The sequence below is a fragment of the Lithobates pipiens genome, unplaced genomic scaffold, assembly GCF_037356315.1.
Source record: "Lithobates pipiens isolate NorthernLeopardFrog02 unplaced genomic scaffold, aLitPip1_a1.2 Scaffold_3, whole genome shotgun sequence".
Lineage (NCBI taxonomy): Eukaryota > Metazoa > Chordata > Amphibia > Anura > Ranidae > Lithobates > Lithobates pipiens.
The window spans coordinates 66,783,227-66,806,345 of NW_027507790.1; the positions used below are offsets into that span (position 1 = coordinate 66,783,227).

Sequence of the window (23,119 nt, forward strand, 5' to 3'; positions counted from 1 at the left end):
AAGGGATGGCTAAGCTGATGATATTAATGTTTATCTCATGTGAGTGTTTTCCCACAATCAGAATGAGAAGAGGAACCTGTTCAGTGAACGGAGCAATGCAATGCAGTATGCTAACTCAGATGATGAAGAGGATGGTTATGATTCTCCACACATTAAAAGAAAAGGGGCTTCTGTTGATGAGTTTCTAAAAGGCTCAGAGCTTGGGAAACAGGTGTGTATAAAATATGAACAAATGACCCTCCCTTTCCTTACTACCAATTGTGGTTACTGAAAGTCACTGCAGATTTGTCCTTATTAGTAGTACTTTGTTGGTTTGTACTTACTAGGATTTTGGTATAAGCACAATCATTTGGCTTAAGGTACATTGCAAGTAATAATGCTGTGTCATGTGCTGTATTTCCCTTGTTTCCTGCTCCTCACGGACCCCCCCTTCTACAGGTTTTTGAGGCAGCAGGAAATTTCTGCTGGCACAGTTGGCGACACCAAAGAGGTACATTACTAAAGACAAATATGCTGTTTACTTTGCAACGGGAATTTTCCCTTAGCTTTGTAAATAAGGTGATGCTTTGCTGACTTCCATAATCTAATGATGCTCTAGCTATATACTGTTAGTTTTTTTCTTTTTCTTTTTTTTGCTTGAAAGTGATTGGGTACACTTTGAAAAGGGATTTTTTTTCACTGCATTCACAAAGCTAAAAGAAAATATATTTTTAATTTTTTATATACGGTTAAACATATGGGAGGTTTGATATACGTTTTTTTTTATGGTTTACTTTTATATATATGTTTATTTGTTCGATGTCAATAACTTTGTGGGGTGCATATTTGAAAGTCCCTGTTATTTGCTATTTTTGTGCTTTAGTTTCCATCTATTTGGAGTCCCATGTTGGTGCTCTATGCTATTTCTTCTGGTGAATATCCCCTCAGCAAGTACTGTGCTGAGGGGGCACCTCTGCAGGTGCTCTTCTGAGCCAGGCTAAATGCGTCCATAGACAAACACACAGCATGACTTGGCCCACCCCCTGTTCCCCCCTCACAGGATTTGATTGACAGCAGAGGGAGCCTGTGGCTCCTTGCTCTGACTGTTCTCAGCAGGAATAGAACAGCTTTGGATTGTAAGAGAAGACAGGTTAGAATGCGGTGGTGGAGGGGGGAGGGGGTGTATTTCAAAGCAACTAATGGGACATTTTTAATGCAGGGAATGATTTTTCATTAGTTTTTTTAAGGTTGATGTATAGCATTTCCATACATTTTCATTATTCTGTTGGGAATCTATTGGGAGTTTAAAACCCTTTTGTTTTTTCACCTTAATGCATTATATGCATTAAGGTGAAAAAACACCTGCCAGCGACTGGCCCCCCAAGCCCCCCCCCCCGTTTTACTTATCTGATCCCCAAATTTCCATTTCCCTCGGCGGAGACGCGCTATCCCTCTCTGCATAGGATCCCGGCTCTTGATTGGATAGATTGATAGCAGCGCAGCCATTGGCTCCTGCTGCTGTCAATCATATCCAATGACGTGGGCACCTGGGGGTGGGGCCGAGTCCGACATTCCTGTCTATGGAGGGGGGGTTACCTTTGCGGGTGAAGGTAACCCCCCAGGAGAACGCCTCTCCTTGAGGGTTATCTGATGTGGGGAGGAGCTACCAGTGCCATCGGGGGACCCCAGAAGAGCATGATCGGGCCCGCAGAAGAGAATGATTTGGTCCACTCTGTGCAAAACGAGAATCACAGCAGAGGTAAGTATGACAAGTTTGTTATTTTAAATTTAAAAAAAGAGCCTTTACAATCAGTTTAAGTATTAGGCCCCTTTCACACTGGGGCGGTGCGGGTGTCGGCGGTAAAGCGTCGCTATTTTTAGCGTCGCTTTAACATCGTTTTAGCGGCGGTCTGCGGGCGCTAGCGGGGTGGTTTAAACCCCCGCTAGCGGCCGAAAAAGGGTTAAAACCGCCCGCAAAGCGCCGCTGCAGCGGTGCTTTGCCGGCGGTATTGCCGCGCTGTCCCATTGATTTCAATGGGTAGGAGCGGTTTAGGAGCGGTGAATACACCGCTCCTTCACCGCTCCAAAGATGCGGCTAGCAGGACTTTTTTCACTGTCCTGCCAGCGCACCGCTCCAGTGTGAAAGCCCTCCGGCTTTCACACTGGAGTGAAAGGGGCCGGTTTTTTTCAGGCGCTACACAGGCGCTATTTTTAGCTCTGTAACGCCTGAAAACCGCCCCAGTGTGAAAGGGGCCTTAGAGTACAGATAAATACCAAACAAGTTTTAAAAACCTTTAATGATGTTGGTCCAAAAGAGATATGATGGTCAGTCAGACACTGTTTTCTTATGCTGCTAATAATGAAAAACAAAATAGCTGTCTTACACGGTATTGTGTTGCAAAAATAATTATTTGGGCTTCAGATAGACAGTTAATTGGGCTGTAATGAGTGAAACATCTGCACTTGTCCCTGTGTCTGTTAAAACATTTATCGAGGATAAACAACTGGGAACATAATACAATTTAATTGGTGGAAAATTATTACAGTAACAAATGTGTAATTCAATTAGTAATATTTAACTTTTTAAGGATCTTAAGTTGTGATTAATCACTACATCATGATATATTTCAATCCAAATAACATTGCCAATCAGCTATACACATGGGCCAATGTAATTGCTGTATTGTATATGTAAACATGATTCTCCCAGCATTATTTGTATTATTGGGCATTTATTAAAGATTACAGTAACCTAATTTCTCGAGATTGATTGACGTGACAGGTGTGAGCAGATCTAATTTAGATTACATTAGATTAATGAAATTAGAGTATATTGGCCTACATTTTAAAGGGCACAGCTCAGTTATTCAAGTGTGACATGTCATAGTGGGTAATAATATGGTAATTGTATTCCAAGTAACATTTTCTGTCCTCGTTTACTCTTGCTTATTATGTATATTTAAGTGATAGATACTAATGAAGAATCTTCTTCACATAACCACTCATTGCACCAAATATTGTATTGTAAGCAGTTAACATATTGGTGTTCTAGCTGGTCAATAAATTTACAGCCTATAGTCATGAGATAACAGTCACACTTCCTAGCCAGTTTTGACTGCATCTGGCGACAATCCTATTGTATATCTAATGAAACTGGCAGATGTCCACTGAATGACTTCCCTTGGGGATGATATCACTCAGACAGGGTAAAAGAATGGTATCAAGCGCTATTGTGTTATATCTCCACTACTCTCCTGCTTATCCCTCTCTGTTATATTGACTTTACCTTGAATACTTGAGTGAACTGTCAACTCTACTTGTGGGCACCACTAGCTGCAATATGTGGTCACACCGCTAGTTGTCTACAGGACTGTGAATTATCCCAGGGCTGGGCAAACAAATTGCACTTCACTTAACAGCACTTAGCAGGTACAGTCCCAGTAACATAGCTTAAAGCATTTGTTAACCCCCAAAAAAATGGATCCTGCACACTTCTAATACTGTTCACATTGTAGGTGTCACAGGAGAGGTGCTGCGGTACTCAAGTTATTGGTGCATAGTAGTAACCTGTCAGATAGGATTTTCCATCCCATTTTTCCAACTACATGCTTGGGGCCTCCCAAGATGAGCGTACATGTGTGTCCTCTCGGTGCTACATAATTTTTCTCTTTCTTCTTCTCATGTCCCATGCAGAAAAGCATTCCTTAACAGTTGGGGTACAGACCTGTTTCCTGCAAGGGGCAGCCAGGTGCATTCCTCTATGCAGTTAGATGATGATGTTGCCTCTCTGCTCTCTTCTTATGTGAGCACTCTCTTTAAAATGGTGGGCACATATATCAAAACCATATCAAAATGGCCATCCGAATCTCGTAGGAGATTATTACAAATACTGGCTTCCCCAAGATGGCCACCTGGAGCCCAGGGGAAAACTTAGTCCCTAATGAGTTCCTGCCAACCTGAAAAAGCAACACTGTGCTCTCTTCAGGTCAGCATTACACCTTCCTACATACTACAATGCACCCTTATTTGTTTGTCGAGGACTTTTCTTTAATGTCTTATTTATTTTTAGCCAATTAGCAGCATTACATTCCAGTTAGCAAAAGATGCAGTTGCTGTTTTTAGCTGCTTTGATCTTCTCTTTGTCTTTCCATTTCTTTAACTAGGATTATTGACTGGTATGCACTTTTGTTTTTATCATGTGATTAGCCACACTATTGTCCCGGTGATGATTACCATACTGAAAGCAGCAGAGGCTCAGATTTATCTGACATCTTGGAAGAAGATGAAGAGGAGCTTTACTCAGAAATGCAGCTTGAAGATGGAGGCAGGAGGCGAAGTGTAACCTCTCATAACACCCTTAAGGTAAGAGAATGACATCTAAAGACATCTTCTATGTTCTGTGTTTAGGGAACACAGTTTAAATAGCTAGGGTTAGTCAAAGTATTATTGATTTGATCAGTTGTTTTGCTGCGTATTAAGTACACAGTGTCTCCTGGATCAAAGGGTCTTCTGCTTCAGATTTTAGAAACTAAGATTAACAGTTAAAGTTTTTACAAAAGAGTAGATCTTATACAAATATCACTTCAGTTGGAATTTAGCATTTTTTAAAAGCATAAAGTGTATATTTATAATTCTATATATATTTAATATATATTCACTAGTGTGCAAAAGTTTTTGGCAGGTGTAGAAGATGATGTCAATTAAGAATACTTTTAAAAATAGAAATGTTAATCGTTTATTTTTATCAATTAACAAAATGGAAAGTAAATGAACCAAAAAGAAATCCAAATCAAATCAATAATTGATGTGACCACCCTTTGCCTTCAAAACCATATCAATTCTTCTACTATCACACAGTTTTTGAAGGAACTCAGTAGGTAAGTTGTTCCAAACACCTTGGAGACTTGACCAGAGATCTTCTGTAGGCTGCCTCAGATCCTTCTGTTTCTTCACGTAATCCCAGACAGACTCAATGATGTTGAAATCAGGGCCCTGTGGGTGACAAACCATCACTTCCAGGACTCCTTGTTGTTCTTTACACTGAAGACAGTTCTTAAAGATAATGGCTGCATATCTGGGGGCGTTGTCCTGCTGCAATATATGTTTGGGGCCAATCACATGCCTCCCTGATGATATGGCATGATGGACAAGTATCTGCATGTATTTCTCAACACAGAGGACACCAACAATCCTGACAAAATCTCCAACTACATTTACAGAAATTGGCAGGTGTTTGCTGATTGGGATGACGCCAGCACCTTTTAGTATATACATTTTTCCTTTTTCTTTTTCAGGTATTCTGGTAGTTGTCCACAAGATGGCACTATTTTTATTAAATGGATTTTGTTTTATAGTGTTTTTTGGAGCAGTATCACAACTGGCCTGTAGGTGTCAGTAATTGGCAAAAAAATTCTGCTAGACAGGATGATGCCAGCATTGGCAGGAACTGCTCTCTATGCTCTGCCCAATAAGCTTTGAACAAGGTGCACAACAACCTATGGATGCGCTTCTTTGCCATGCCACAAGGGTATATAAGGTGCACGCGTATGCGTGTGTGCGCACCCTGATGACGTTAGCTTTGACGAAACGGCCGTAGGGATGCTGTGCATACACGCAGTGCGCGTGCGCAAATTGCTTTTTTGGATATTAGCAGAGCCTTTTTATCTTTTATCCTTGCAAGGAATGTTTTTATGCATTGTGAACCTGTTGGTACCTTTTTTGAATAAATTTGTCAAAGGTATCTCTGCACTATTCGAGTCTTTTGTTTCTCGTCATAACTTTTTGCGGAAATCCATTGGATGACCACATCCCACTGGTGGAAGGAAATGTCCATTGATGCGCAGTAATCACCTCCTGACAGAAGCGTCTTTGAAACCACTTTCCGCAGACGTTAGCTGGTTACCTGTGAGAACAGTCGGTGGTACTTCAGCAAGCCTGCTGTTCTACTAAGCCTTATGTGACCCCCCTGAACAAGGGTGGTCGTTGGCTTTTTGGTAAGCCTCCATTGCTTATTCCTAGGTGACGGGCTTTACTAGTGGTGTAAACTTATTATTTGGATTTTGTTTGTGAACACTTCTTTGTTGGATTATTTCACCCATGAACTGTTTTTGTGTTTAACCACTTTCAGACCGGACCATTTTGCTGGTAAATGACCAGAGGTCTTTTTACACTTTGGCACTGCGCTGCTTTAACTGGTAATTGCGCGGTCATGCAATGTTGTACCCAAACAAAATTTGCGTCCTTTTCTTCCCACAAATAGAGCTTTCTTTTGATGGTATTTGATTGCCTCTGCGATTTTTATTTTTTGCAATATAAACGTAAAAAGACCGCAAATTTTGAAAAAAAATGATATTTTCTACTTTTTGTTATTAGAAAAATCCAATAAACTCAATTTTAGTCATACATTTAGGCCAAAATGTATTCAGCCACATGTCTTTGGTAAAAAAAAAGTCAATAATTGTATATTTATTGGTTTGCGCAAAAGTTGTCACATCTACAAACTAAGGTACGTTTTCGGGAATTTACACAGCTTTTAGTTTACGACTGCCTATCTCATTTCTTGAGGTGCTAAATTGGCAGGGCAGTACAAAACCCCCCCAAATGACCCCATTTTGGAAAGTAGACCCCCTAAGGAAATTGATAAGAGGCATGTTGAGCCCATTGAATATTTTATTTTTTTGCCTCAAGCGATTGAATAATGACAAAAAAAAATTTTTTTTTTTTTTTACACAAAGTTGTCACTAAATGATATATTGCTCACACATGCTATGGGCATATGTGAAATGACACCCCAAAATAAATTCTGCTGCTTCTCCTGAGTACGGGGATACCACATATGTGGGACTTTTTGGGAGCCTAGCCGCGTACGGGGCCCCGAAAACCAAGCACCGCCTTCAGGCTTTCTAAGGGCGTAAATTTTTGAGTTCACTTCTCACTACCTATTACAGTTTTGAAGGCCATAAAATGCCAAGATGGCACAAAACCCCCACAAATGACCCCATTTTAGAAAGTAGACACCCCAAGCTATTTGCTGAGAGGCATGTTGAGTTCATGGAATATTTTATATTTTGCCACAAGTTGCGGGAAAATTACAAACTTTTTTTTTTTTTTTTTTTTTTCACAAAGTTGTCACTAAATGATATATTGCTCATGCATGCCATGGGCATATGTGAAATGACACCCCAAAATAAATTCTGCTGCTTCTCCTGAGTACGGGGATACCACATATGTGGGACTTTTTGGGAGCCTAGCCGCGTACGGGGCCCCGAAAACCAAGCACCGCCTTCAGGCTTTCTAAGGGCGTAAATTTTTGAGTTCACTTCTCACTACCTATTACAGTTTTGAAGGCCATAAAATGCCAAGATGGCACAAAACCCCCACAAATGACCCCATTTTAGAAAGTAGACACCCCAAGCTATTTGCTGAGAGGCATGTTGAGTCCATGGACTATTTTATATTTTGCCACAAGTTGCGGGAAAATTACAAACTTTTTTTTTTTTTTTTTTTTTTTCACAAAGTTGTCACTAAATGATATATTGCTCACGCATGCCATGGGCATATGTGAAATGACACCCCAAAATAAATTCTGCTGCTTCTCCTGAGTACGGGGATACCACATATGTGGGACTTTTTGGGAGCCTAGCCGCGTACGGGGCCCCGAAAACCAAGCACCGCCTTCAGGCTTTCTAAGGGCGTTACAGTTTTGAAGGCCATAAAATGCCAAGATGGCACAAACCCCCCCCAAATGACCCCATTTTGGAAAGTAGACACCCCTAAATTTAGGGGTACACTAGTGAGACTAGGTAATAAATGGCGGGTGCCCTGAAACTATAAAAAAATAACTAACCAACCAGCGTCACCTGTAACAGTTATATGGTGATCACTGGTGAAAGGGTTAACTAGGGGGCAATCAGGGGGCTTTATGCGGTAGTATATGGGGGTCCCTGGCGCTATAAAAAGCTGCGGCGAACCTAAATACCTACCTGCCTAACTAGCGTCACCTGTGACACTAATACAGCGATCAGAAAAACGATCGCTTATTAGGCTGGGTTCACACTGGAGCGATGCGGAAACGCCGCGAATCCGCGGCGGGTTCCCGCATCGCATGCCTCCCGGCGGCAGTTCACACTGCCCTATGCGGACTGCTGGGAGTGTCAGTGAAATGTTACTGACACCCCCAGATCAGTTCGCATATCGCAGTGCGATCTGCAAACTCGGATCGCATGGTGTGAACACCCATGCGATCCGATTCTGCTGCGGGCCAAAAGAAGGGTCCCGTGCGAATTTGCGGCGGGTGCGGCGGGTGCGGCGAATGGCTGAACTCGAATCGCACAGAGATCGGATGTGATTTGCACTGCAGTGCGAATCACATTCGTTCTCATAAACCGCTGCAATGTGAACCCAGCCTTAGTGACACTGGCGACGGGGGGGTGATCACGGGGTTAAACCTTTATTGGGGGGGTTAGGGGGGTACATTAGAACTAAAGGGGGCTAACCCTAACTGCCCTAACAGTTATTACAGTCACAAATGACACCAATGCAAAAAAAAAAAAAAAAAAAAAATGACATTGGTGTCACTGTGACTGGGGGGCAGGGGTAATTGGGGGGGGTGATCGGGGGGGTGTGAGTGTGCCTGGCATGTTCTACTGTGTGTGTAGAGTGTTGGTGCAACTCACCGATCCGCTCTCCTCCGTGTCGGAACGAAAAATACCGACACGGAGGAGAGAATACATCACTTCCTCTCCTGTGTTTACATTACAGGAGAGGAAGTGATGTCACGGGGGATTCCTATTCGTCGGGAGCGATCGCGTGGGGGTGGCCATGAATGAATGGCTGCCCCCTCGTCCCGGATCGCTCCCGGACGAAAACCGACCGCCGCAGGCACCGGGCGGGGGCCCGATCGGGCCCCCGACCCGCGGGAGGCAAGGGACGTACATGTACGCCAATATGCCTGCCCGTGCCATGCTGTCGACGTACATCGTCGTGCGGCGGTCGGCAACTGGTTAATACACGTGTTTGCTGCTTGTGGATTGATCATATTAACACATATGGACTATTATTATGTTTTTTTGATCACTTGATTATTTAGAATACACCTTTGTATAATCACGGTTTTTATTCATAATCACTTGCATTATTAGTTTATTACCCAGCGCTGCAATTTTTGTCTACTTACATTTACAGAAATGCAGCCTCAAACATGGAGGGAAACTCCATCATGCTTCAACGTTGTCTGTAGACGCTCATTATTGTACTGCTCTCCGGCTTTTCAATGTACAAACTGCCTAATTCAAATTTTGACTCATCAGTCCAGGGCACTTGCGTAGCCTTATTTCCACGTCAGAAGTACGGATTTTTGGCTGCAATTTTTCCATGAAGACCACTTCTGGCCAGACATCTCTGGACAACAGATGGAGGTACCTGGCTTTCACTGGTTTCTGCCAGTTTTGTGCTGATTGCACTGCTAGACATCTTCTGATGTTGAAAGGAATTAATCATAATGTGTCTTTAATCTGCTGCATACGTTTTCTTGGCCGACCACTGCATCTACGGTCCTCAACATTGCCTGTTTCTTTGTTCTTCTTCAAAAGAACTTGAGCAGCAGATTTTGAAACCCCAGTCTGCTTTGAAATCTTTGCCTGTGAGAGACCTCCCTGATGTAGTATAATTACTTTGTATCTTGTTGCTGTGCTCAAACTTGCCATGGTGTATAACCTGTGACATAAAAATGTCTTCCACAACCTCAGCTCATTAGCAGAGTTTGGCTGTTTCTCACCGAAATTCAAGCCTTCTACACTGCTTATTCAGTTTCAGTTAACGACTGTGTTTCAACCTACAGTACATATGAAATTGATGATACCTGCTTGGCATACTTGTTTAATCATACACCAAACTCTAATCCTCCAAAATCCCTGACTTTGTACAAGTGTACTAAGTGTGCAAGTGTAAGAATTGATGCTGGCTTGAAGCCAAAAAGTAGTCACACCAAAAATTGATTTGATTTAGTTTTTTTTCTGTTCACTCACATTGCATTTTGTAAACTGATAAAAAAGAACAATTAAAATATATATTTTTTAAAGCAGTCTTACTTTTTCTTTACACCTGCCTAAAACATTTGTACATACACACATTACTTCTTACCAAGCATGTACTTGACAAAAGTAACTCGCTGAATGGACAATGAGTAGCATGTATAAGGTAAAGGTCTTGGTTTATGATGCATGCACAAAAAACTATGTTATGCAGCTAGGGGGAGTTTGCTTATTAAATGACAGCTGTATAGATGTCTTGTTAGTGGAAAATAGAAAACTTATTTTTGCATGAAGCAGGCTTAATGATAGTGGGCCCCCACACATTTGACAAAACCTGATCACCTTAAATTGAAAGATGCTTGTTGTTTTTTGTCAAGAAGAAGCCACAGTTGTCCTAGGTACACAGCAGGTACACTTTGAACGAAATAGATGAGACTGAAAGTTCCACACTGTTTGCAGCTAAAGAGCAGTGACTGGCTTGTTTTAAAGCCCTGACAAAGCCTGAAAACCAATTTTGAAGTAAAAATGCTGACAGCTTTAATGCTTCTAAACTGAAGTTCTCTTTGATGTATTCTCACTTGTTGTAATCTCTGTATACAATAGTATAAATAGCATAATGTACATATACAATGGTTTAAATAACACGCTGTACAAATATAAATTATATCAGTAGGGCTGTAGGTTTAAAAAGAGGTAGACTTGATGAGGTAGACTCTATGATGGATAGCTATATCCACACATTTATGAGCCACTGTTCTAATGGATTATGTCCTCACCCTATTCCTGCTGCAGTCCGCTGATATTAATATAGATTGTTTTGTTCTTTTACAATATGATTTCAGTTGAATCTTCTAGTATCTTTATGTAAACTACCTAATCCTGAAGGCTGTTTCTGCCATTTAATTTGGCATCCAAAATCTTTCACGCACCATATATGCAATCCACAGTTTTTAAGCATTTTTGGCTAATTTCATCTGTTCATCTGATAAAATGCCAAACATAATTATTCTCAGAACATTCAGTTAACCATGCTGGGTTTCTTTTATATGGTGGCCAAGTGTTTAACACTTTTGCCTTGCAGTTCTGGGTCATGTTTACACCTTTCTGTGTGGACTGTGTATGCTTTGCCCACCTTAATTTTGTGCGTGTATAGTTTCCTTCCACTATCTGAAAACATATTGGCAGGTTTATTGGCTTCCGTCCATGTAATCCTAGTTGCAGTTAGGTGTGGAAGGAATGTTGGATTGCCAGCTTCTTAGAAGAATATAGATTGATGTGATTATTTGGGATATATATGATGTGTAAAGTAATGTATACTGTGGAAGCCAAGGAAATACTGGAAATAAATACATCACTTATGTGGAGGTGTCAAAGAAAATGTCAGTTTAGGAAAACAGACCATATGCAATACAGGGTGGTTCCAACCCCTTGGGTATAGTTCCAATACTATAACCTATCAGGCTTTATTTAGAAAGAGGGTTCTCTTTCTAAATCCCTCTTGAGGTGCTAGTTACTTTAGCTCAAACTATAGACCAGGGTTTATCAACCAGGGTTCCCATGGAACACTGGGGTTCCTTCAGTGGTTGCTAGGGGTTATTTGTGCAATGAGAAATGTCTGCTTCTCAGATAAGTTTCCACTGACACCATTGATCTTTTTAGCTATATGTAAGGGAGGAATTCTTCCCAATGACCACAAGTGTAAGGAGCATTCTTCCCAGTGACCATCACACCAAGGTGTCAAGAGTTGTAGATATTGTAATTTTTAGCAGGGGTTCCCTGGGATTGGAAATTGTTTTCAAGGGTTCCTCTGTGTTAAAAAAAGTTGAAAAATACTGCTATAGAATATTGGCATGCTGAAATTTAAATAATTCTTTCTCTTGACCTTCAAAGTAGCACTTCACTCTTTCTCTTTGTTCTGTTTCCCATTTAGGGTTAGATTCACAGGCTATTAGAGTATTACATATTTAATGATAATTTGACAGTTCCTGTTAACCACCTAATGAATTATAAATAATGTACATCAGATCTGCAGCTCTAAGACACAGATCTCTGTTTAACACTGTTTATATGGAATTCACTGGATGATAATTTACTTTTAGTTAATGGCAAAACAAAATATGTAATTTTTTTTCCAATAATATCATCTTAATAAAAAGGCCTTTTATAGAATGAGGAAGTAGCTGTACTTGACAAACTTGCCATTCTATAGACAAACTGGAATGCAGCAGTAATAACGAATCTACAATTGCAGTTGAAATGCACTTTAACTTTTTTTTTTAAGAATTTAATTTAAAGCAATAAAGGAAAACTGAACACATGCAGAGAGGTTTGGGCGAAAATCCTTCCTGTGATACAAACAGCATCAACAGAACCACTGTATTATTTTTGTACTGAAATGTATGTAGACCTTTTGAAAGCTGCTGTATTTTATTAATAAATTTAACTGCTCAGAAAAGGGCCGTTTAGGTCTATGGGAGCCCTTCATTTAAGGGAATAAAGGGAAAAATAACACATGCCGAGAGGTTTGGGGAAAAAGCCTTTATGTGATACAAACAGAATAAACAGAACTACTGTAATATTTTTGTATTGAAATGTATGTAGATGACCTTTTCAATGCTGCCTTATTTTATTAATAAATTAAACTGCTCAGAAAAAGGCTGTTTAGGTCCATGGGAGCCAACATCCTCTCTATAAAGTTTAGAACATCCCTGAGACATGTAATTATTTTTCAGTGTATTGGAGCACCACCAAGTGGTCATGTTAGGTAATTTCTGCTTGTTCGACAATCGTTCTTCTATTATGGTATTATATATACCAGGCATATACTATATATACTATATTTACCAGAATAGCTATCTATAATACACAGAAATACTGAAGAAGCACCCCCCCCCCCCCCCCCCACACACACACACGCACATACACAGACACGCACACACACCCCCCCATCCCTACAAATATATTTATATTCAGGTTTCTTTCACCATTATTTCAATCCACCAGACAAGTTCTCTCAATCACTGCTTATATTTATTGGATTCAGGTTCCCCTCCCCTGGTACTTTTATGCCAACCATACACATTTTTAGACAACATTTTCACCAAGCTTATTACTGTTTGTGCCCTCAGTGGAGAGATCTTTGCTTACTTCCTGTTCTGGTGTTGAGCTTTACACTGTTACCCTTCAAATGTTCTTCTGAACATCTATGTGTCTGTAATAGAGCATGGAACGTGTTTTAAAGATGTAGGCAACAATTTCAGACCTTCTTGTGAAAATGCTATTTGAATAACTTCAATATATTCTAGGCCACTGGGAGAAATAAAAATGAAATAAATACAGTACTCCTGATGGACACTTGTTCTGAGACAGTGACTTATTATTGAAGTAATTTGATCAGAATACCTGCAGAATACCAGCTGGGGGACTAGCATGGGTGACGGGCAGCTTCTTTTATCTTTACACTAACACATTTCACTCTTTTGTACATAGGGAAGCATAACGTACAATATATGTTCCTTTCAGTTATACCATTTTAGTTATACTTTATTTAGACGTGATTAATAAAGCAATGGTAATTACAAATTCAGAAAGGTTTGCTTTCCCCTGTTAAAATTGGAACATAATTGAAATCTGTCTTTCATTAACTCAGCAAGGCATATCAGATATTTACATGTCTAAATAAAGCAATAATGAGCCAAAATATAAATCTTGGTAGCTATAATTTATCAAAGACACTAATTCCTTTAGACAATTTTATGCAACAGATTATTGTATGCAAAATAGCATTTAAAAATATTGTCATTATTGTTCAATATTGTAACAGATCAATACCATTTAGGGCACGGCATCTATATTTAGCTTCCTGTTAGGGAGAGTAGTAGATGAAAACATATGCAGTATACCTGTACTGAACACTTGCTAAGAGTTGTTTAAAGCCATGTGAATGGTCAACGAGAGCCACATGTGACTCCAAGCACCACTGGCCAGTGATTATTTAGTTGTATAATCTACAGTAGCAATAGGAAAACTTGACTTTTGGATTATAATTTTCATGTTATCACGATCCCTCACTCACTGTCAATGTCTACTTCACTCTACTAGCTTTTTACTTGTATGTGACATGCTGCTGAGTACATAAAATTAAAAGACTTACAAAAATAAAAAATAAAGGATTTTTTTTGCAGACAGATCATTGGTTGGAGTGTCTTTCAGGTGCAAGATAACAGGCTTATTGTAAAGGATAATATACATAATGGGTGTATATATATATAAGTCCATTTGCTTGTTGTAATGCATTTAAAACCTAATTATAGAAAAACCTTGGTTTGAGATTAACTTATTTTAAGAGTGTTTTGCAAGACAAGCAACATTTTTAATACATTTTGACTTGATATACAAGCGGTCTTGATATACAAGTAGCACCATGTCACGACTGAGTATAAAAGACAAGAGAGGTGCCTCTAAGTGTAGTAGTACAGTTACATTTAATGAAGGTACAACATTTAGAAACTCACATAGTTTATGATTAAAACAGGCACATCTAAGTATGCAGGTATCTGGGGTAAAGCTGTCCATATAGGCCATCCTCTGCCACTGACGTCTTCCCTTCTACGCTGCACTCCACAAGCAATTCAAATCTCGATTTCAGATCGCTCTACTGCAGGGTAGTCTTACCGGTCACGATTACAGACTGACAGCAGTGAGAGCTGGCGGTGCGGGGGATGGTCTATGTGGACAGCTTTACCCCGGATACCTGCATACATAGATGTGCCTCTTTTAATCATCAACCATGTGAATTGCTAAATGTTGTACATTCATTAAATGTAACCATATTGCTACACTTAGAGGCACCTCTCTTCTCATTTATACTCTGTAGCTCCTGCTGGATTTTGTTTTGAATCCTCTTGTGGAGGCTGCCATTTGTGGATGGACATTTTATGGTTATACAAACTATCACATTGCTATGATATTTTTATATGGACTATAAACTGAAGGACTTAGGAATAAATGGTTGTGGAACGAATCATTTGAGTTTCCATTAGTTCTTATGGGGAAATTGGCTTTGCTATACAAGTGCTTTGGATTACAAGCATGCTTCCGGAACGAATTATGCTTGCAATCCAAGGTTTACTGTAATTAGCTTCTTTTTTTTTTTTACGCAATCCTCACCATATTTATTGACTTACCCTTTGCTACTCCCTGACCTTGATTTTACTTTTTATGTTATAGTTATTTAGTGTACCATTTACACACAAGTAAGTTTCATGCCAGTTATGCATGCTCCTGCAGCTGTGTATATACCAGCCTGGAGGTGCCTTTCCAGTTGGTATAACCCTAATGCTGCCACACAGTGTATGTGTTGCATGCCCCTGAAACCATGAGGAACACTGAGTGGTTGATATAACAAATAGGAAAGGGGGTCAAGAAACAACTTTGCAATTATTAAGGCATGAAATTTTGTCTGAAGTGAATCTGTAAAAAATCCAAAGAAAAAAAAAAGATTTTTATTAGGGGCTAGAAACTGCAGTATTCATTAAATATTTGGTTTCTTAATTTAGTGAGCTGATGCAAGATGAGTCGGCACTGAACCCATAAAATATAGGGTATGTTTATTTGAGCTTTTCTTTTTAATTGGGAGAGCTCAGTTAAGTCTATGTAGGTCACCCTCCCATCATGTGTAATAAATTACTGACTACAAATATTTCTTTTTACTATGTTTGCTTGCTCATTCCTGCTAAAAGAATGAAATGTAAAACTTGATTTACAGAGCTATACTGTAAAATGTGAATAGGAATTCCACTCAAAACTAAAAATGACATATTTACTGAGAGCCAAAGAGTATAAGGACTGTCAACCCCTTTGCCCTTTAGATGTAGATTACATCAACACCAAGACAGTCACCTTGGACTGCTGAAAATATAATGAAAAATATAAAATTTTGGGATAGCAGTACAAAAACAACTGTGTCTGGAATAGATTATTGATAACCTATTGTAACAAGCATTTTCACAGATTTTGGAATCTACTGAAGATGTGTTATTTACTGTATATTATAATGATCATTTCTATTAAATAATGCTTTTGGTGATACCCTGCTTCAGGTTGAACGAAAAGTATTGGTTTGTTCCACCTCAATGGCTGAACTGATGGCACTGCAGAAATTCCATGACTTAACAAGTGTCCTTTCTAACCTGCTAAAATTCATTGTAACCAGCATGCCTTAAACACAGAGATATCCACTTAAACAATCATGTAAAGGACAAGCAACAACTACATGCATTGTAAATGGATATCACTGGACAATGGCCCTAATCCTTGTGATGTACTATATGAAACTTGTTTTGCATCTACAAATGAGTTAACTCATTAATGAGTTGACAGCAGCAGCCCTATGACTTAAAAGCCATTAACTGGTATCATCTAATGTGTGCTGCATCTTAGCGTCACATTGGCTGTCTGTGTGCAGCATCAACCCCCTGCATGGTCCTATTCTTACTATAGCACTGATATGCCAAGCTCTCATTGTTTGTACTGATCTTATGTTCTATCTGACACCAGCCGAGCTCCTAATCATGTCTTTATTTTCACAGATTCCCATTCAGAGCATGAACCTTTCCTTCACAGAGTAAACTCGCATGCCTTATGTTTTCCATTGCCTCTAAAAACTAACCCTGTCTTTATTTTTTTCTTTCTCTTCCTCTACTTCTCTTTCCATGTTATTGTCTTTTTTTATTTTACTGCACTTGTTGGATCTTGTGTTTTTCTATTATTGTTGTTGGTCCATTCTATTTTTTCGTATTGTCTATGACTTGTGCAGTGTTCTAAGACTAAGGCTACAGAACCTGCTTTAACGGAACAGCTGGACATTTCCCCTCAGAATCCTCACAGTAAAAAACTGTTCAGTATTCCTGAAGTTGCAGAGGAAGAAAGTGGAGAAATCTCAGAGCTTTTGCACAGAGGGCATTCTGTAGGCAAAGCTTATAGAGCCAGAGGAAATGTAGCTAGAACAAGTAGGGTGCCAAGGGCTAGTAGTCAAGATGGGCGGCACCAGAGCCCATGGCATTTCTCTAAGTGTAGGTTTAATGGGGCCGCTCCATATTCAGATGATTTTACATGTGAAGGGAGCAAACTTGGACCTCTCTCCAGGAGCCCAGACAGCGGCTTGGATTGCGGAAGCGAAGAAGAAGAAGCTCGTTACCATTTCAGGAAAGGCTGCAGCACCATTGCTAGAAATGTCACACACGAGCCCCAGCCAAATAACATATGTTCTAGAGACCCAAAGCAAATGTTGACACGCAGGAAAACCCTCACCAGGCAAAGCAGTGTGGAGGAGGATTTTGATGATGTGAGCTCAGACGTTATAGATAACACAAGTGCTTCCAAGTGCCATACTGAAAACCATGAACTGCCGCCATGTGTCAGGGAATTTACTAACAGAGACTATGCATGCCGGAAAACAGATGTATGTAAGAAAAACTGTAGGAAATCAGTTCTAAGGCCAACTCACAGGGACACGGAAAAACCTCTGGTGTGTGTTCAATAAAAATCCTTCTTGCCATCTGCTTGCTAAATTACTTGGCTTTTTTGTTTCTTCTTTTACCCCTTTCTGTGGGCTTCCATCTGGGACCACTGCTGATTACCTACAATTTATCAAGCTTTTTGATTTCTCAGTCAGCACTACTTCACAGGCTTTAGACCATGCTCTGCCCTATTCTTTTGCTTCTAGTAGTAGTTCTTTGCTGTCTTTTTCTGTTTGTCTATTTTTTTAAGAGAAGTTACAATTATAATTACCGGCTCTTATTTTTCATATTTATTTTACAGGACAACTGAAATTACATTTTACTTAAGGGTTAGCTGAAGGATCCTTAGTATATATAATATTTTGAACATGAATGGACAGTGTGGATTTCCTCTTATTGATTATCCAGGCGCTTTTTTTGTCTTAGGTTGTTCTATCACTGGTATAGTAAGGCTGTGACTGAATAATGTAAACATTAACATTTATTTGCATTAACTGAGAATGCTTCAAGAATCAGCACATGTAATATTTGGTTAGTTTTGGGAAATCATTTGATCCCCTTGTAATGGGCAGTATGACTGGCTTCATATTTCTGGATGGGGCTGCTATTGCACATAACGCAGTCTAAAACTCAGGTCTTGTATGATTTTTCCAGTACCTACCTTGGAACTCTTTCTGTTCATGAAAGGGACATTTCCAGTGCAGTGCTTTGACAGTCTAGAGAGAACAAAACTATCATTGGGAGAATCACAAGAACCATACTGCAGATTAAAAAGAAATATTGTTTGAAAGTTTTATGTTTTTTTTTTTTTATTATATATTTAGCATGGAAATGGTGCAAAGGAAGAAGGAAAGGTTTAGAGAAAAGTGGGCGAAGGAAGGATTTGTCCTGCCAATCAAATATATTTTTTTTTTACGTTTGCTTCAGATGACATATGTAAGACTAAATTAACTAACCCTTAATTCAACATTTAGTTAATTTATCAATAAGGTTCTACTTGGTCTTTAAGGGCTCGTTCACAAAATACGTGCATGAAACTGATGGAAAAACTGCACAGATTTAATTTGCATAGACATGAATTTATATCAGTTTCACGTCAGTTTTCATGCACTCCTCAGTGAGTTTTTTTTATGCGCCTTGCCATTAGTTTCCATGCCCATTAGTTATGTGCCCTGTTCACAACAATGCTGATTTTATGCCAGTTTTTCTTTTCAATGCAGAAAACTGCAGTGGGTGGTCCTCAATGATTTAGAGAGCAATGCTGACTTAATGACTTGAGTGCCCACTCTCTGAATTATTACATTGTGCATTCAGAGATCTGGGGTTGGTCCATGACACCCTGTACTCAAAACATGTCTTCCATTTTCGAGGTTTGAATAAGGTTGGGTGTCATTCTGTACTGTGTACTCTGGATTGAAGCTGAGTATTGCAGCAAAAGCTGCTTTGCTCATTTTCATTGCTGCTGGAGGACATTTAAAAAAAAAAAAAATTAGCCCAGCGTTAGACTTTAACCTTTCCCTACCCTATCCAAAACTAAAAAAAAGGAGTTTTTAGATTAGATAGAATACTAATGAACTCCACAACGGGACTTGCTGCCTAAAAAGTTTAGACAATGGTGTGTATTGGCAACATGAATATAGTCCCCACATACTCATAACAGCTTTAACTTATTTTTAAACAGCTTAACATATGTTTTGATGTTGCTTACAGTTGATGTGGGCAGTGCCCTCAGAAAATACTAATGGAGGAAAGCAATCTGCTTTGTTACTCTGACTGTGTTGTGTATTCACTACAAATCCACTTTACATCAGCTCCAAAATAAAAGCCTTCTCATACAACAATGTATCATATATAGCAAATATTTCCACTGTTGCTTATAAATGATCAGTAACACTTCAACTGCATGGTGTAAATGTCAGTGTGCAGTAAAAATACCGAAGAGGAGCAGGAGCAGTCAAACAACCCCAGGGTCCTGGCAGTAGACATTTTGGATCGTGGTATGCATGCAACTACTGCTGCCAGATGAAAAACAAAAAAAAGGGCTTTCCTAACCTGGTGACATCAACCTCGGCCTACTACCTAAGCATTTTTTTGGGTAAATGCCAATCTTTGTCTAGGAAAGGCTTTTGACAGGTAAAGTGTTCTTAAAACACTTTGTTCCCACCCATATTCCATGACCACTTTAAAAACCTACTTCCATGCTTCACAATCTAAGCCAAATAGATACAGTCTATCCATACACAACTTTGTTAACCTCAATACATAGATACAATTATAAAGCTTATCTATATAACCTCTCTATATTTAAAGTATAACTAAAGACAAACTTTTAGTTTTGATTAGAGTGGAGAAGGATTAGAACACCTATTAGGTTTTTATTGCTGCCCGTGTCCTTGTTAGGGAGATTCATCCTCTACATTTGTCCTGTTTACCATTCTCATTGAAAGAGAAGGTAAAAGAAAATCCGAAATTTTAGGTTGTCTCCAGAAATGTAATAGAGGGCAAATCTTCCAATGGTGACACTAGTTCTGGTGATCTGAGTGCCCCAAGAGATTCCTTTAATTTGCAGGGATTTCCTCTCACTACCTGTTTTGGCTATCAAACTATCTGACAAGTGTTCCCTTACTCTATCCAAAATGAAAAAATCGACTTCTTTTTAATAAACTTCCCCCCTATCCTATCAGGTATCTCATATCCCCAAAAACATGTGCCTTTCAAATGCTTATGATACCCCTATAATATCTGGGGAGGAGAAATTTATTGTTCCCTTTATTTTTTTTCCTGTATTTCTATACTCAAACCATATCTTACAAATCTTAAATATTCCTCCTTAACTGGAAACCACAAATATTGCTATTCTTCACCATCGATGCAGTCGATGCCCTCCTGTAGACCAATTTTGATCTCATGAGCAATTTTGATGCTCAACTTGATCTCACTATCCACACATATTTAAATATACATATTAACCACTTGCCGACCAGCGCACGCCGATGTACGTCGACAGAATGGCACGGGCAGGCAAATGGGCGTACATGTACGTCCCTTTAAATTTGCCACCCTGTCATCGCTCCCGCACCGCCGGCGGCGCGCTCCCGCGCTGGTCGGGACCCCCGTGAGTCCGGTCACGGGACCCGCGGACTCTATCGCCGCGGGCATACCCGCGATCGTCTCACGGAGCGGCCAAATGAAGAAATGCCGTTGTAAACATCATTTCTCCATTCTGCCTAGCAACTAGTGACGCTGATCTCTGCTCCATGTGATTGGAGCAGAGATCAGTGTTCACTAAATGAAAGCCCAACCCCCCCCCCACAGTTAGTAACACACCCCTAGGAACACTTAACCCCTACACTGCCACCCACTGGTTAACCCCTTCACTGCCAGTGTCATTTACACAGGAATCACTGCATTTATATAGCAGTGATTACTGTATAAATGACAATGGTCCCAAAAATGTGTCAAAAATGTCTGATGGGTCCCCCACAATGTCGCAGTCACAATAAAAATCGCTAATCGCCACCATTACTAGTAAAAAAAAAATAATAAAAAAATTATTAATAAAAATGCTATAAAACTATCCCTAATTTGTAAACGCTATAACTTTTGCGCAAACCAATCAATAATCGCTTATTGCGATTTTTTTTTACCAAAAATATGTAGAAGAATACGTATCGGCCTAAACTGAGGGAAAAAAATGTTTTTTTTATATATTTTTGGGGGATATTTATTATAACAAAAAGTAAAAAATAATGTGTTTTTTTCAAAATTGTCGCTCTATTTTTGTTTATAGCGCAAAAAATAAAAACCGCAGGGGTGATCAAATACCACCAAAAGAAAGCTCTATTTGTGGGAAAAAAAGGATGTCAATTTTGTTTGGGAGCCACGTCGCACGACCGTGCAATTGTCAGTTAAAGCGACGCAGGGAGGGGGCTGTAATATCTACCTCTCAGTTTATTGAAAAAAAGTAACAAAAAGGAAAACCTAGGGAAAAGGCCCAGAGAAGAGTATCTGAGAAATTAAAAGAAGCAAGATAGTACAGAAAATGATTTAATTTAGCTTTTGTTCTTAAAGCGGCGTTCCACCCAAAAATGGAACTTCCGCTTTAAGGGAAGTTGACCCCCTGACATGCCATATTTGGCATGTCATTTATTTGGGGAGGGGTGCAGATACCCTCTTTTTAGAGGGTTCCAGCTCCCACCTCCTCCCGGTGCACCACGGCACCGGAAGGGAGATCACCTCTCTCCCCCCCTCTCGGCAGTCATCTGGGACACATCACTGGTCCCAGATGAGTGCCCAACCAGTCGCGGCACGCCACGCAGCTCGGGCATGTGCAGTGGATGCCTGGCTGTGAAGCCACAACTGCATTGAGGAGGGGGAGATGAGCAGGGCTTCATTTCCCATTGTTGGACCCTGGGACAGGTAAGTGTTCGATTATTAAAAGTCAGCAGCTGCAGTATTTGTAGCTGCTGACTTTACTTTTTTTTTTTTAAGTGGAACTCTGCTTTAAATATAATACCAAGGACAATGTAATTAGGGAACTAGTGTCTAAATAATGAGATGTTTTAAAAGGTGATCGGGTTCTAGCACCAAATTATCCATAAGACCCAATTTATCAGGAGGTTGAACTGGAAATCATACCAATGGTGAAGAATAGCAATATTGATGGTAAAGCAGGGATTCCAGGAATGTCACAAGTTGTACATGGGCTGGACAAAACACAACTGAAAAAACATGAATCCAGGAAAACTTTTGTAAGATTCTACAAGAAAACGATAAACATCCCTAGACACTATGATGAGTTCCGTAACAAAAGTTTGAAAGGGACCAGTTTTTGGGGATCGAGAAAGTAAAACCTGATTGGTGAGGGGGAAATTTTATTAAAAAGATGTTAGGTTCAAAAATCCATTTGGATTCATATCTTAACACAATTGCCCCCAGAGCAGCAGATTATTTACATTTGACCAAGTTTTAATAGTTTATTCATTGCCGTGATTGTAAACCCCTGATTTTATTTTATTTCAATCTTTTTTATTCAATTTTCAAAAGAGAATAATATGTACAAACATTGATATTATATTATTAAAACATAAAAAAAGTATCTTACATGGCATCCAGTCAGTGTAATAGAACAACTAGACAAAGGAAAGTCCAAAAAAGAAGAGAATGACCCAGGCCCTAAAAAATAAAAAGGTCTCATTCCACAAGAACTAGGGAGATGAGTACTAAAGCATAGATAGTACAGTGCCTGGTTATACTTTGGATCCCCAACTAGAATTTACTATTCAAACATATAATAAGGGGAAACTTGTGACTAACCTTCAACAATCCGTTAAAGTCAACTACAATAAGATACCTGACAACCTTGAGAGGAGGTAAAGGAGAAAGAAGGAGAGAAAGAAATAGAAAAGAAGGGGAAATAAAGAAAAAAAGGGGGGTACGACCAGATAAACAGAAGATGGATCTGACACAGAGGGTATATGGAACACATAAGGTTAATATAGCGTTAAGTCAGATTGTCTATAAAATTGTTCCAAGGTTCCTATATCATGTAAAATTTATGAACAGTGTTCTGAAATATGCTGCCTTTTC

At 39.6% G+C, this 23,119-nt stretch overlaps 1 protein-coding gene across 25 annotated transcripts in view; it reads left to right on the forward strand.

The window, feature by feature from the left end:
- Nucleotides 1-23,119, forward strand: part of RIMBP2 (RIMS binding protein 2) — a 777,506-nt gene that overhangs the window by 639,017 nt on the left and 115,370 nt on the right. For 18 of the 25 annotated variants that reach the window (XM_077461782.1, XM_077461787.1, XM_077461794.1 and 15 more), the window contains 3 exons: nt 62-211; nt 4,186-4,341; nt 16,828-17,538. In XM_077461782.1, the coding sequence (XP_077317908.1) occupies nt 62-211; nt 4,186-4,341; nt 16,828-17,538 (1,017 nt within the window). The remainder of the gene's footprint in view (nt 1-61; nt 212-4,185; nt 4,342-16,827; nt 17,539-23,119) is intronic. The other 7 variants (XM_077461802.1, XM_077461804.1, XM_077461803.1 and 4 more) reach the window with 1 other exon arrangement.